General features: G+C 41.5%; 1 protein-coding gene across 1 annotated transcript; it reads right to left on the reverse strand.

Annotated features, from left to right (window-relative positions):
- Positions 1-1,439: 1,439 nt before the first annotated feature.
- On the reverse strand, positions 1,440-7,484 carry rgs18 (regulator of G protein signaling 18; the record flags this gene model as incomplete). Its single annotated transcript, XM_080543162.1, has 5 exons — positions 1,440-1,697; positions 2,957-3,123; positions 4,926-4,987; positions 5,856-5,948; positions 7,360-7,484. The coding sequence occupies 5 exons, from the start codon at positions 7,482-7,484 to the stop codon at positions 1,440-1,442; spliced, it is 705 nt and encodes a 234-aa protein (XP_080399288.1).
- Between the last annotated feature and the right edge of the window lie 7,444 nt (positions 7,485-14,928).

The raw sequence follows: 14,928 nt of genomic DNA on the forward strand, positions 1-14,928 counted from the left end.
GAAGGTCCTTCTATTTTTTCTTTTTCCCCTATGTATCCACCCACCCACCCACCCACCCACCCATCAACCAAACACCTATTGCCAATATGCTTTTGTTATTCTGTCCCTTTCTGTTTTTTTTTCAGTCAGACAATTTAAATGAGCAGGCATTATACATTCCAAGGCCTTCTTCTTCTTGCGTACATCATTTATGTATGTTGACTATGAGCCGCTACACCAGGCAGGTTAGCTGGGAATGTAACAGTTACTCAGAATGACACGAGGCTTTATTACTCCAGAGGCTTATTGGAGATCCTGATGTGTGTGTGTGATAGATCTCAATCACCCGAGGGAGTGTGTGTGTGTGTGTGTGTGTGTGTGTGTGTGTGCGTGTGTGTGTGTGTGTGTGTGTGTGTGTGTGTGTGTGTGCGTGTGTGCGTGTGTGTGTGTGTGTGTGTGTGTGTGTGTGTGTGTGCGTGTGTGTGTGTGTGTGTGTGTGTGAATTATGAGAATGTTGTTTACTTCCTGAAGCATAAACCCAGCGGGATCACTGCATGGCAGGATGGAGTTATTACATGTTTGTCTGTCTTTGTAAGATACCAATATGCATACGAATGACATGAATCATTCTTTCTCGGAGTCGCTACGTGGCTGGTGAGATCTATATGTTACGGTACATGTGGGAATACGGTACATGTGGGGAAAACTAGGGTTAGGGTTAGGTGCTACGTCGACTTGGTACATGCTGGCATGTCTAACCCTAACCCTAACCCTAACCCTAACCTTAACCCTACCCCTAACCCTAATCCTAACCCTAACCCTAATCCTAACCCTAACCGTAGCACCTAACCCTAACCGTAGCACCTAACCCTAATCCTAGTTTTCCCACATGTACCGTCTTCCCACATGTACCGTAACATATAATTGTTTTGGTGATCCGGTAGGGTTTCTAAATAGGAATGTAATTCCCCTTGATGTTATACTATAATATTTTTTTTAACGCCTCTTACCCCTTCTGTCATGATACGGTTTGTTTGTCTCAATAAAATCATTGAAAGGCTTGTAACATATAATATATTTTTACTATTCCTCACAATACACAATGACAATATGTACAATTTACAACTACTATAAGCCAGCACAGAAGATTACCGTCACACATAAATTAATGAATTAATGAGCTGTAGCAGACATTTACTCAACGATAATTGAGATGAATGTATTATGTATATATCATATTAGTAATCAAATACATTAATGTGCATATTCTGTATCAGAAGAAACATATTGATAGCTGTAAAATAAAATCTCTTCAGAAAAAGGCTTAAAAGGGTTACAGCAATGTGCAGTTACCATAGCTACAGTACAGGCATTACACTGCAATGGAAATTAGAGGTTGGGGGAAGGAAGGAAATGGGGGGGTAAGAGGATTGGGACTGGGCTAGCTGTTAGCTATGATGCTACAACCAGGCAGAAGAGTCGGAGGAGGCCTGCTCCCGATCGCTAAACACACAGGACCGCGACCTCCTCCTGAACATGGTGGCTCCCAGAGCTTTCCTCTTGGTGATCCGCAGGTAGATGTCAGACAAGAGGAACCGGGGGTAGCAGTCTTTTCTCATCAGGCTGTACACGACGCTCTGTGCTACGTCAAAGCAGGTCTTTGTCGGCTGGGAGATATTCTTTTGGATGGCCACTCTGGTGGAGTGATCAATATTGACCTAATTGATAAAATAAATCACAGTGAACAATATTATGAATACATATCGTGAGCTCAGAATGATAAGGTTCTATCTCCGTTTAGGGCAGTTCAGAGATATTGAGCGTCAAAGTTTTTACATTCCATTATGTTTTGTGAGATGGAACCTTTGTATTTTTATTAATTACTAACTCATAAAAATAACACCACACAGGCATTAATAAACACCTAATGGATCAGATTATGTAAAAAACTCAATTTTGACAAAAATGGAGATCGAACCTTATAATTCTAACGTCACGATATAGTGTACACCCAAAACACTGTTACCTGTTACCTCACATTCAGCTGTACTTGAACTTACAACACGAGATCAACAAGACTGCATTGGGCATGTTTCTCTGGATTATTCTTTAACTAAGGCCCCTAAGACCCTTTTTTCCGCATAATATTTGCACTTTGTCAAACTGAAAGTGTGTGGGTGACTATACTCGACAGGCTTAGCTGCTATAGACGCAGCTAGAGGCGAAAACCACATGTTTTTCTAACGGTCATGTCTGTCTACATCTAATGCAGCAGCCTACAGCACAAAGTATAACACATTCTAGACCACAACGGTTCTTCGATGGTCATATCCTCCTCACTTAAAGGCAGACCTTAAAGGAACAGAGTGTAAAACCACAGGTTTCTCATGCAGCCATGGCTCATCTCAGGTCACACCTCACCTAGCCTCAATCTAGCCTCTACTAGTTCCTGTGCATAGTTCATGAAAGGTCAACGTATAGTGGTTGACGGTGATGCGTTGTCCCCTTTTGAACTCGTACTTCAAGATCGATAAGAGGATTATGTTTTCATCTTTTGGAGGATTATATAGTTCAATATCTTCACAGGTTTCAATGACATTGACCAACCAAGCTAGAGAGAGAGAGAGAGAGGGAGAGAGAGAGAGAGAGAGAGGGGGAGAGAGAGAGAGAGAGAGAGAGAGAGAGAGAGAGAGAGAGAGAGAGAGAGGGGGAGAGAGAGAGGGGGAGAGAGAGAGAGAGCGAGAGAGAGAGAGGGGAGAGAGAGAGAGAGAGGGAGAGAGAGAGAGAGAGAGAGAGAGATGGGGGGAGAGAGAGAGAGAGAGAGGGAGAGAGAGAGAGAGGGGGAGAGAGAGAGAGAGAGGGAGAGAGAGGGGGAGAGAGAGAGAGAGAGGGAGAGAGAGATAGAGAGAGAGAGAGGGAGAGAGAGAGAGAGGGTGAGAGAGTCTACATGGGGTCTATTTCTAGCTGCCTTCTGTACCTCTTTTGGGGCCTCGGCTTCGATAAAGACAGCATACATCTGCTTGGCTTTGGAGAGAAGCTTTGTCTCTGAGTCGATGGTTTTGTAGTCCTCACAGGCCAGCCAGAAGTCAATGTTCTCCTCACTGAACTCGGTCCTCAGGAACTTGGAGAACGTCTCCACTCCATCTACAGGGTATATACAGGAATCTTGAGGTTAATTTGAAAGTGACAGTTGGATCTAAGTGACAGTTGACACTAGAACAGCGGTGTCTATGTTACCTACTCAGGGTATATACAGGAATCTTGAGGTTAATTTCAATACCTTTCTAAGACTTTTTAAAGACCTTGTCAATATTTTTCCAGACCTCACCGCCACTTGGAGCTGTAACCGTTTACATCAGTGACACCTTTAACTCAACAGTTAAATCTTTGTTTATCTTTGTTTTTTAATAAAACTAATAAATTCACAAACTTTTACTAAAAGCTAGGACTCAAACTCTTTGGACAGTCTAATTCAGAAAAATACCTACAAAATTCAAGACCTCATAAAATCGTGATAAGACTTTTTAATACTTATATTACGGGTCTTGATTTTCCCAAAATTGATTTATCAACTTTTAATACTTTTAAAGACACTGCGGATACCCTGATCTACATCAGGGAGGGACGGACAGTCCATTACTGATCAACTGTGTTCAATTGTTCAAGTAAATCATAGTGCTTGGAGATAAAGCGCCTTGATTGAAACAGCATGCACTTTTACCCAAGTAACAACCAACAAATGTATCTGCATTGTATCTCTATATGATGGATATACATATGTTATAAGACAACTAAAGAACTATTTATAGAACAGGAGAGCTATTTCACTAGCTTTGATGGAGTGTACAGTACATTTTGTTCACACATATTTTTAAAAATGGAGTGTGTCAGTTTCAGGGTTCAAGACGTGTGATTATGTAATAATGAATTCATGTCAATTACATTTAAAACTGTTCAACTCAATTCAAATCCTCTACTTTGATGTCTCAAAAGAACCTAGAGTACAAATGGACAAATGGAGGGGCAATCTTGGATTGGTACACATATTTGGACTTTTAAATTAATGATATATAGCCATATACAGTATATATGATTCTATTCTTGAAGAATATCACTTAGCTACTAATTCCTCATCAGCTTAGTTCAACTGTCTTACTGTCCCATCAGAACCCTAAATATACAGTAAGCTTGTTTTCCTCCATTGTTTGTAAACAATGTACTGTCATTGTAAACAGGTACACTGTAAAGCTTCAAAACATGGTTCAAACTATTTTTTTGATTTCATGAATGGTCAGTCCTTGCATCCATAGCCCCCTTTATGAATTTGAGAATTGTTCTAGCCCCATCCCTCAGCTGTTCACTACGGAGCCCCCCTGGGGTCACATGGTAGAAAAAAAATATTTGATGTGTGAATCCGTTCCCTCGGTTTAGTAATTCGTTCCCTCGGTTTAGAAATCTGTTCCCTCGGTTTAGTAAATCTGTTCCCTCGGTTTAGTAATTCGTTAGGGTTAGGGTTAGGCCCTAACCCTAACCCTCATCCTTGCGATCGTTCTGGCTCGTAGGGCCTAACCCTAACCCTAATCCTTGCGATCGTTCTGGCTCGTAGGGCCTAACCCTAACCCTAACCTTAACCCTAACAAATTACTAAACAGAGGGAACGGATTACTAAACAGAGGGAACGGATTCACACATCAAATAATGTTTTTCTACCATGTGACCCCAGGGGGGCTCCGTAGTTCACCAAGAAAAAGTGGCAGGGGGGGTGCTTTGGGGTTGTTTGAAAATCCAAGATCTTTTTAGTTAAAAATCCCCTTTAACCTAAAACCATGTACAGTAGTGAAAACCCACTGTTCTTTCTTTCGTTCTAACCTTTAATTTCCCTATAGACACTATTGATTTCCATAAAAGTTATTTTGAACAAAACAGTTTTAAAGCTTTAATCTCACGTGAATGCCCGAGTAGTTCTTCAAAGGAGTGGCTCCATTTCAAAGCTGCCTCTGGTGAGATGCTGCAAGAAAGAGTCAGAGATATATTTGAGTTCTTTTGCTAATGATGTTGCCTATTATTTTATTTGTTTATTTCTACACAGGTTCTTTGAATGCATAGTTCAAGCAAGCTACTGTATCTGTTGGTGGGTAGCCTACTGGGCAGTGTTAAGACTCAACATGTTGTATACTGTAGTTATTTGATAATATGTTTGAGGAAAGGCACTCATGCATTCCATGAATACAGTACCAGTCAAAAGTTTGGACACACCTTCTCATTCAATGGTTTTCTTTATTATTATTATTTTTTATTATTTTCTACATTGTAGATTAATACTGAAGACACAAATACTGAAGACACAAACTATGAAAGAACACATATGGGATTATGTAGTAAATAAAAAAGTGTTAAAGAGACCATGATATGTTTTATATTTAAGATTCTTCAAAGTTAGCCACCTTTAGCTTTGATGAGAGTTTTCACACTCTTGGCATTCTCTCAGTCAGCTTGGTGTGTGTGTGTGTGTGTGTGTGTGTGTGTGTGTGTGTGTGTGTGTGTGTGTGTGTGTGTGTGTGTGTGTGTGTGTGTGTGTGTGTGTGTCAGTGGAAAAGGAAACTGTGAACACCGGACAGCATTCTCTTCTCTAGAATACGTGGGAGAAAACCACTTTTTTGTTTACTATATAATTGCATATGTGTTCTTTCATAGTTTTGATGTCTTCAGTATTAATCTACAATGTAAAAAATTATATATAAATAAAGAAAAACCATTGAATGAGAAGGTGTGTCCAAACTTTTGACTGGTACTGTATATTATAAGATAGTTTTGTTTTTTTTTACTGCAAAGCAATCTTCTCTCATTGCCCATACACAACTTGCTGGAAGCCTTACTCGTTGGTCTTCTTTTCCGGACCGACGTTTTCATGTGAGCCTGACTTGGACAGCAGGAGGCTTAACCGGCTCTTTCTGTCCTTGTCTTTCAGTCTACAAGCAGATGGAACAAACACATCAGATATCATGTATACAAACAGTAGGCCTTTCATACATACAGTAGGGATTGGTGTTTCTAGGCGATTCTGCAGATGAATCATACCATTTGGAATGGTATACAAGATTCCAACAATAGAGGAGTACATAGAACACTTTTAACAAGGAGTCAACTCCAAAAATAAACTATTCTTCCCATCCAATCTTATCACCCTTGTTTGTGAATGCTAGCAAAGAAACCGCTAGTCCGTTGACTAGCTAACCATCAACTTGAGACTACAAACCACAATGCAGGCTCTGAAACATAGCATGAAAGCAAACTAGGGGGAAATGTACTTCTGCTGTGAAACTGGGCAAGCCCCAGTCGCTGCATCACATTTAAGAGTGAATTTGCATTGATAGGAATTCACACTAGTGTGAACCGAGACTTTGGTACAAGGGGCAGTCATTCACTACTTCATTCCCCCTACCTACAGTATCCCATGCCTAGGTTAAACAATTCAGGTTTCTGTATACAGTACCATACCATTGATTAACTGTTAAATGTTTTTCAACAGTGGCAAAATATTATTTGATCAGACTCAATTTCATTTGCACCTCAATTACCTCCTTTTACACTCCAACAAACAATGACACAAAGTCAAACGTGTGTCTACACATCGTGAGCTTAGAATTATAAGGTTCAATCTCCGTTTAGGGTAGTTCAGAGATATTGAGCGTCAAAGTTTTTACATTCCATTATGTTTTGTGAGTTGGAACCTCTGTATTTTATGAATTACTAACTCAAAAATAACATTAATAACTTAAAAATAACACCACACAGGCATTAATAAACACCTAATGGATCAGATTATGTAAAAAACTCAATTTTGACAAAAATGGAGATAGAACCTTATAATTCTAACATCACAAGATGTCAGACTGTCAACCACACAGATACATGCACCAAGGCAGTACACGTGGTGTAAAAATATTCTCACAGCAGAGAAATTAAGATGTAAATGTTAGTTCTCCTGATATACATAACTAATGCTAATGACAAAACTCCTTACACCCTGTTCACATTCTCGATAAAACGTGCTCATGGTGCCATGGCATACCACTCCCATTAAGGTGTTGATAGCAACACTTGGTGTTGTAACACCATTTACTTAAGTAACAATATCTCAAAAAAAAAAAACAGTCAGAGTTTTACAGTACTTTTGCAATTACTTTGAGGCTGGTGGCCTGTCTCTGTCTTCCATCCTTCATTGTGCAACAGACAGTAATAAAGGAAGTGTGGTTTTTTGCCAAATGTAACAATACGAAATACTGAGAAGTTCAATAGAATTGTTCAAATACCCCCCACAACAAAACTATTACTGCTTCTAAAATTAAAACAGTAATGTAACAAACTTTGTATGCCTACCTGGAGGTACTATCCTTCATTCTCGGTGCCTGCTGCAAGTCCTCTGGACCGAGCATTTTGAAATATGCTTCCTCCTTTGAGGCCAAAAAGTTGAATTGAGGAAATAGAAATAGTAATGTCTCCATGCTCTTCCCCTCTAATTTAAGCCTATGTGAAACCAGAACCATAAGCAGCTCTCGACACTTTTTTTTAACCCGTCATTCGAACCACTTCTCTTTTATAGCCTGTTCTGTTCACACCATTTCCCCTACCTGCCCCTAGACTTCCTGACCTGAGGGAAACCACTCTGTTTACCGACCTCACCATCACTTCATGAAAATCCCCTGTGTTCAACATCCTGCTAAAAAACTGTTACTAAGCTACTAACATACAACAGCTTGTCAATATCCTCCCTTTCTCAGGCATCTCGTGACGTTAGAATTATAAGGTTCTATCTCCATTTTTGTCAAAATTGAGTTTTTTTTACATAATCTGATCCATTAGGTGTTTATTAATGCCTTGTGGTGTTATTTTTAAAATGTTGACATTTTTGAGTTAGTAATTCATAAAATACAAAGGTTCCATCTCACAAAACATAATGGAATGTAAAAACTTTGACGCTCAATATCTCTGAACTACCCTAAACAGAGATAGAACCTTATCATTCTAAACTCACGATGTGTGTTTAAAGTATATTGAAGTCTGAACCTGTTAGCCGTATTCTACAATGAAAGACAATGACTCCAAAACCCTATCTCCAAAACTATGACTCACATTTACCACTACATTCCACTCAGAATGACTGATTCTCCCTGAATGAAGGCCATGGCTTTGACACAGCAAAGGTGACACACAAACACAACACCCCCAGTGATTGAATAATATTAAGGGTGATGACATTGGAGCAAATCAGCTAGGAGTACTCCTCTCAACCTGCATGACTCTGCCGCTCTCTGTGGCGAAACAATTATGTGATTCCACCTGCACCATCGGCAGACAGACACGGCAGAGATAGAGGGAATGAAAAATGTAATGAGTAGTAGAATGCTTATGCATAGAGGCTAGGCCCTTCTGCTTCCAGGGTATCAGTGTCTTAATGGAGACGGACAAACTCACTGTGACACAGTGGTCAGACCAACAGGGGATAGGTGCATTCTAAGGTTAGACATAGACTGATTCTGTTTTGTTTAAAGGAGAGAGGGGGAGGAGGAACAACAACAACAACAACAACAACAACAACAACAACCAAATCCCACAGAAGAGAAGAATCAGCAACAGTGAACAACAGAGAGGTATGTCTTTAACCTGAACCATGGTAAATAGGTGGGGGGGGGGGGGTGGGGGGTGGGGGGGGGCTGTGCCAATATTCCACTGGTCTCTTATTCTAGCCTGGGTACAACTATACATTGAGCGTATAGTCTTATACCAACACGTGTTATCCACTATTTTAGTGACCGACTGTCCCGTTTGTGGAAATCTGGATGGAAGTATATACAGTATTATGTCCCTCATTCATTTTCTGTTATCAATTAAAGTAGCCTACAGCTATGTGAATGAATGAATGGTCTTTATTGTCATTGATATAGTACAGGTACCAAACAACGAAATTTGGGATGTAATGTAAATGTAATGTAAATTTGGGATGTAATGTAAATGTAAAGCTACTGTAGCTACTGTACGTCTCCTGAGTGATAACAATAGCCAGCTAGCAAGCTTAGTTCCATAAATCAGTGCTAGCTGTCTGTCTACATGAATGCACCTGACAAAATTGCATGTTACATGTTGGTATGGCGGCCTATATATAGTGGTCAGTCTACACACCGTGACGTTAGAATGATAAGGTTCTATCTCCGTTTAGGGTAGTTTAGAGATATTGAGCGTCAAAGTTTTTACATTCCATTATGTTTGGTGAGATGGAACCTTTGTATTTTATGAATTACTAACTAAAAAATTTCAACATTTTAAAAATAACAGGCATTAATAAACACCTAATGGATCAGATTATGTAAAAAACTAAATTTTGACAAAAATGGAGATAGAACCTTATAATTCTAAGGTCACGACACATCTCTGTAGTCTACAATATTCTTTCTGGTACTTCTGGTAGTTACAGTGAGTGTTGTATTGTCGTCGTCGTCGTCGTCGTCGTCCCCCCCCCCCCCACCACCAGCCCCAGGCTCCACCTGCTTTGGTTATGCTCTCTGTGTTTTCCTCTCACTATCCTTCTACATTCAGGTGTCCGTCTGCAATTGGCCATTCATCCTCATCATCATTTATCATTCCCCATTCCTGTCCAATCAGAGGGCTGCATAACAGTCTGAATCTATCAGGGTGCTGACAGATGTATGGGCTCCTTGTCATGTAATATATGTATGTACACCATGTGTTGTGGTTGTTCTCTCAACAGAACGGAGCCATCCAAATACGCCAGGCATAAATTACCATTTTATATTTAACAAATGGTTCGAGAAGAAGGACGTGAGTGTTCCTGACTGTACGGTTCTATCTCCATTTTTGGCAACGTTGAGTTTTTCCACATCTGATCCATTAGGTGTTTATTAATGGCTGTGTGGTGTTATTTTGAAATTTTTGAAATTTTTGAGTTAGTAATTAATAAAATACAAAGGTTCCGTCTCACAAAACATAATGGAATGTAAAAACGTTGACGCTCAATAACTCTGAACTACCCTAAACGGAGATAGAACCTTATCATTCTAAGCTCACGTGTATTGTAGTTCTAGCATTTAGGTATACAGTAACCACACAGAACGGTGTATCTCTCTGAGGGTCTGATCTTTGTGTGCTCCGGGACACAAGAGCCATTGTCCTTTAAGTAGAGAGTTAATAACAAACCAGGTGAATCATTACAACCAATTACCAATTGAAGATCAAATTTAGTCTTTTAGTCAAGGTGTGGTTCCCTCGTTTAACATTCCAATCAGAGTAAAGTGGAAGATCAATACGTCCGCAGAAGCCAAAACGATGCCCCTGGCCTAGCTGGTCACAAAATGATTAGATGTGTTTCATTAATTCATTCGAAATAATATTCAGAGAACCATTACAGTTTAATTATTCCACCACCAAGTCCTGTAATTCATTCCCAAAGCTGTTTGTTTCCACACATCATTAGCTCCGGCGCTGTGGGAGAGAGCCGGGCCACTGTTGCCGTCTTCAAGGCCAATAGGACGCTTCAAACAACGGATTGAACATTATTTAGCCTGGAGATCATTTCTATAAGGGAAAAAATGTCATCTTCTTCTTCTTCGGCGTATGGGTTGTTGTTTTCCTCTCCACTCCACCAGGCTCGGGGCCGAGGGGGCTACCCTTTTACCACCCCGAGACCTGGTTGAGGGGCTCACCCGGGCTATATTTCTGGATAACCCCTCCAGAAGCCACGAAATTGAAAATGTCATGAGGTTCCACACATGAAAAAGTACACAAAAAGTGTTCACCCCTCTGTATCACAACTGTGACGCATGTGAATTCCTATTGTTGGGAGCCCAAGGGAGGACCCCAATTAGATCCAATGATGGGCTGCAATAGGACCTCAAGCCACATGCTTTTAGAATATAGACTAGACACATTCAGTAACTGTGAGTGGGGGATGTGAGATTCAGCTGAGAGATGGGGAAATGACTGAGTGCACTATTCTTAAAACATGTGCGTTAAATGCAACTGAGACACAACATCTATGCAGTAGAAAGACAGCCAATGCAAACAGGGAGAGATCCCAACTACAGTATATAGTCATTTGTATCATAGTGCATTTGCTATTGGCATTATAAATCAAGATATGGAATTTTTGCAATGAATCATTATTCATTATTTAATAAGATCATCAGAAATGTAGTCAGAAATCACCATAGCACTGGACTGCTGTGAATTGTGTTGGCGACCTGTTTTACAGCCTCTATAACTAAACTATATCTCAAAAAATGATATTGTACGGTACTGTTTAAATATACTGCATTGCTCAACAGTGAAGATGAGGCCTGTAAAAAAGGGAAATGATGGATTTGAAACTGAAAAGTGCTGACGTTAAGGGGGCTACTTCCTATCTGCTGTTTGTGATCTGTATACATAGGTCAGGTCTGGATGATAATGCCTCAGTCAACATCGACTTATTAACAAGGACTGTACACTCACAATTCCACTAGATCCCCCGAGTGGATATTAGAAGGGTAACTTCAGTGGGATATGCTGCAGACTTTGAGAGCAGCTTTACTTTGGACATGTCAATGCTTTGCAGTCTCTACCACCACAATACCCCATTTCATATAAAAGCTTATGATTTAGAGGAAGTTCTTTGTTGTCATGTGTTCATTGTGATGTCACAGCATGAGCACGACATTGTCGATTGGAATCCCTTTCTTCTTCGGATGTCATCGCAGGATTGACACATTCTGAGAGGATGGTTATAATAGGGTGGTGAGGGTGCTAGTGTTAGATTAAAACAGATCCGGTTCTTTTGTCGACTACACCAAGAAATCTTTGTCCAATGTGGCATGCCTGTTGTCTGAAAAAAGGTCCTCCCCTGCTCCTTTTGGGCTTTGGGCCCAGGCGTGGTCTCCAGTGGACTCAGAAACAGCCAATCTGGGTCGCAGCACCAAATGAGTTAGATTAAAACAGATCCGGTTCTTTTGTCGACTGCACCAAGAAAGAGGAGAGAAGTTCTCTAATGCACACTTGGTATATTTATTGAAGATAAAACCTTTGAAAAATATATATCCTAACACTAGGCCATGACAGGAGCCTGTTGTCAGAAATACAAGACCCATGAGGCCTTTATGACCCACAAGGCCTTTATGACCCACAAGGCCTTTATGACCTCACAAAGGGGGCACAAAGGCTAAGTGTTGAGGACCCCCCGCTGGCACACACTCCCTCCGTATTCCCTTTTATTTCATTCTCCTCTCTCCATATGTGCTGGGCTATTCCTCCTTCCCTAAAACTGGATTATCATTCTTTGAATGAATCAACAAATATCACAAAGAAAATATAAAATGTATTTATGGGGGCTAATCCATTTCTATAATATCTTCATAAATGTGTTATGTTGCAGTATGTAGATAATGTGTTCTTATGTAAGGCAAGGCGGGGGGGACCGCAGAGGGGAAATCTTGGTGGACGTGACGCTTTAAGAAGCAGGGGGGGGCACGCATTATTAGGATGCTTTTGGTCCATCTGGTTATCCTGTCCTGGCCTGGCCTTCCCAAGTCCCGAAGGTAAATAGTTTGTAACAGTTTGAGCTTGGTGGCTCATAATAGCCGGGTAGTTTTGTCTAGCTAACAGCTTTGTTTGCGCAGGTGGTTTGAACCGGAGCAGTCGCTGCTATCTTTCTGCCCATAGTAGGAAGGAAGAATATACAGCGTATAGCTGATTTACCGTTGTAAATAGTGGGAACTTAGTGATGGTGTTTCCAATAACGACTGTATTTGGGGGCGGCTGTGGCGCAGGAGGTAGAGCTGCCGTCTAATGATCGCAAGGTTGGCAGATCGGCGGTTCGAGGCCTGGCGGGCCACATGTTGAAGTGTCCTTGGGAAAGACACTGAACCCCAAAATTGCTCCCAGTGAGCGGGCCGGCGCCTTGCATGGTAGCTTGCCGCCATTGGTGTGTGAATGTCTGTGTGAATGGGTGAATGAGAGGATGTTGTAAAGCGCTTTGGATAAAGGCACTATATAAGACCAGTCCATTTACCATTTATTTCACAACAGGTCTAGCCTGACCTAGGTGGTGCCAGTAGTAAGAGGACTAGCCGATGTCCGCTGTGAACTCAGGTGAAGGGTTTTCTGCAGACAAGGAGGACATCAACTGTGATGTCCTGTAATGGGTACATGACTAATCCAGGCTTTTTCCTTTTGTTAATAAGACTGCTAGCTGCTGTTTTGCTCAGAGTAGATTTTAGCCTAATGGGAACTCATTGTATTTGAGTATATTATTATATTGTCTTGTTATTTGAGCTCTCTTCTGTGAACCAACTGGTCATTTAGCCTAGCTACTCATTTGATCTATTTCTGTTCTTTGGTTTTGAGTGGGGGGGGGGGGGGCGCCGGCGTGGAGAGGGTAGTCTGGTTTCCTGGGCCTAGTCTCCTTGCACTGCATGTAGCCTAGTGTGTGTGAAGTGTGGTTGCTTAATCACTTGGAAACACCTTAGATCACTGTCTGCTGTGTGCTTGCCGTGTGCTTGCCGTGTGTTTGCCGTGTGTTTGCCGTGTGTTTGCCGTGTGTGTGCGCTTTCACAGATTCACGGTGTGCCTATCCTGAGACTGCTGTGGTGGCTACAGCCAGTTGACCTATCCTCATTTTATCACAACAGCAAGTATATATAGCCACCATCTTTTGTATAACATTTTTTTTACATAAAGTAAACATTGTAAAGCATAGACGTGGTAAATAAAATATTGTTATTGAACCTTAACTCCTTCTTTAGGCTCTCTTATTATTACAGCATCTATTGTAGTCGTCAGTTAATAAAGTCTTGATCTTAAGGGACTGGTTTCATGTCTCTGCTCCCTGATTCACGAACCTGAGTGCTTATAGTCCCGAGCACTGGCGGACTCATGAGGGGGGCAGGGGGGGCGACCGCCCCTCCCGGTGCCCCCATGGTTGAAAAACGTCTCTCTGAAGTGCCCTTTTGAGTGGCGAAAATGAGAGGACATGCCCTATTGGTGCCCCTCCAATGGTCTAAACTTGACCATGTGCCCCCCCCACAGTTGAAAAACGTTGCACTAAAGTGCCCTTTTCAGTGGCAAAATTAGAGGATGTGCCCTATTGGCTGCCCTTCCAATGGTCTAAACTTGACCATGTGCACTGATGGGGTCCCATGTTGTGCAGTAGGTGCCCTTTTTTTCTTTTCGCCCCCCCCTTGCCCTTCAAACAGCCTGAGTCCACCACTGGTCCCGAGGACCTCCCCTCGTGTAACAAAAAGGTGGCGTTGACCCGCAGTATAATCAACTGATTAGCCGCAGTCATTCGGGCTTTGAGGGCCTTCTGCCCAGGACCGGCCCTGCTTCTGCCACACTGACAAAGAGGAAAACATCTTGTGTGTATACCGTAGGCACTTTTACTACATTTCTGATCATCACATAGAATACAGTGGAATTGTACATGAGGGAGGCTGGTTCAGCGTATTGTATAGATCAGGCCAGGGATCTCCCTCACTAGATGGGTTACCAGAAAGCTGCAGTTTCCTGGAAGAAGAAAGAAGCTCTCAGCTCTCAGCTGTCTGTCTGTCTGTCTGAGAGGCAGACGACACCTGGATGATAGCAACATGGCTGATCTCCGGTGACATCATTTCCTCTGAGAACCAAAGCGGGTAATAGCTCTAAACGCTGAGAGCTAACCACAGCTCGAGGGCATTTCGCGTACTGTATGTCTCGAAGCAAGCGCAGCAGCAAGCGTGTGCTTACTTAGGAGCCTGCGGTGCCGGTGCAAATGGGGGATGTACATGACGTCAGTTTGGTATTATGAGAAATGGCTGAGAAAAAAGCAAGGTTTGGGTCTGTTGAATTTAAATTACAGTAAGAAAATTATAATAACAATTAAATGACTGCAGGGGGATTTATTTTGAATTCAATAAAATTATATGG

The sequence above is a fragment of the Nansenia antarctica genome (genome assembly GCF_963989245.1).
Source record: "Nansenia antarctica genome assembly, chromosome: 12".
NCBI lineage: Eukaryota > Metazoa > Chordata > Actinopteri > Argentiniformes > Microstomatidae > Nansenia > Nansenia antarctica.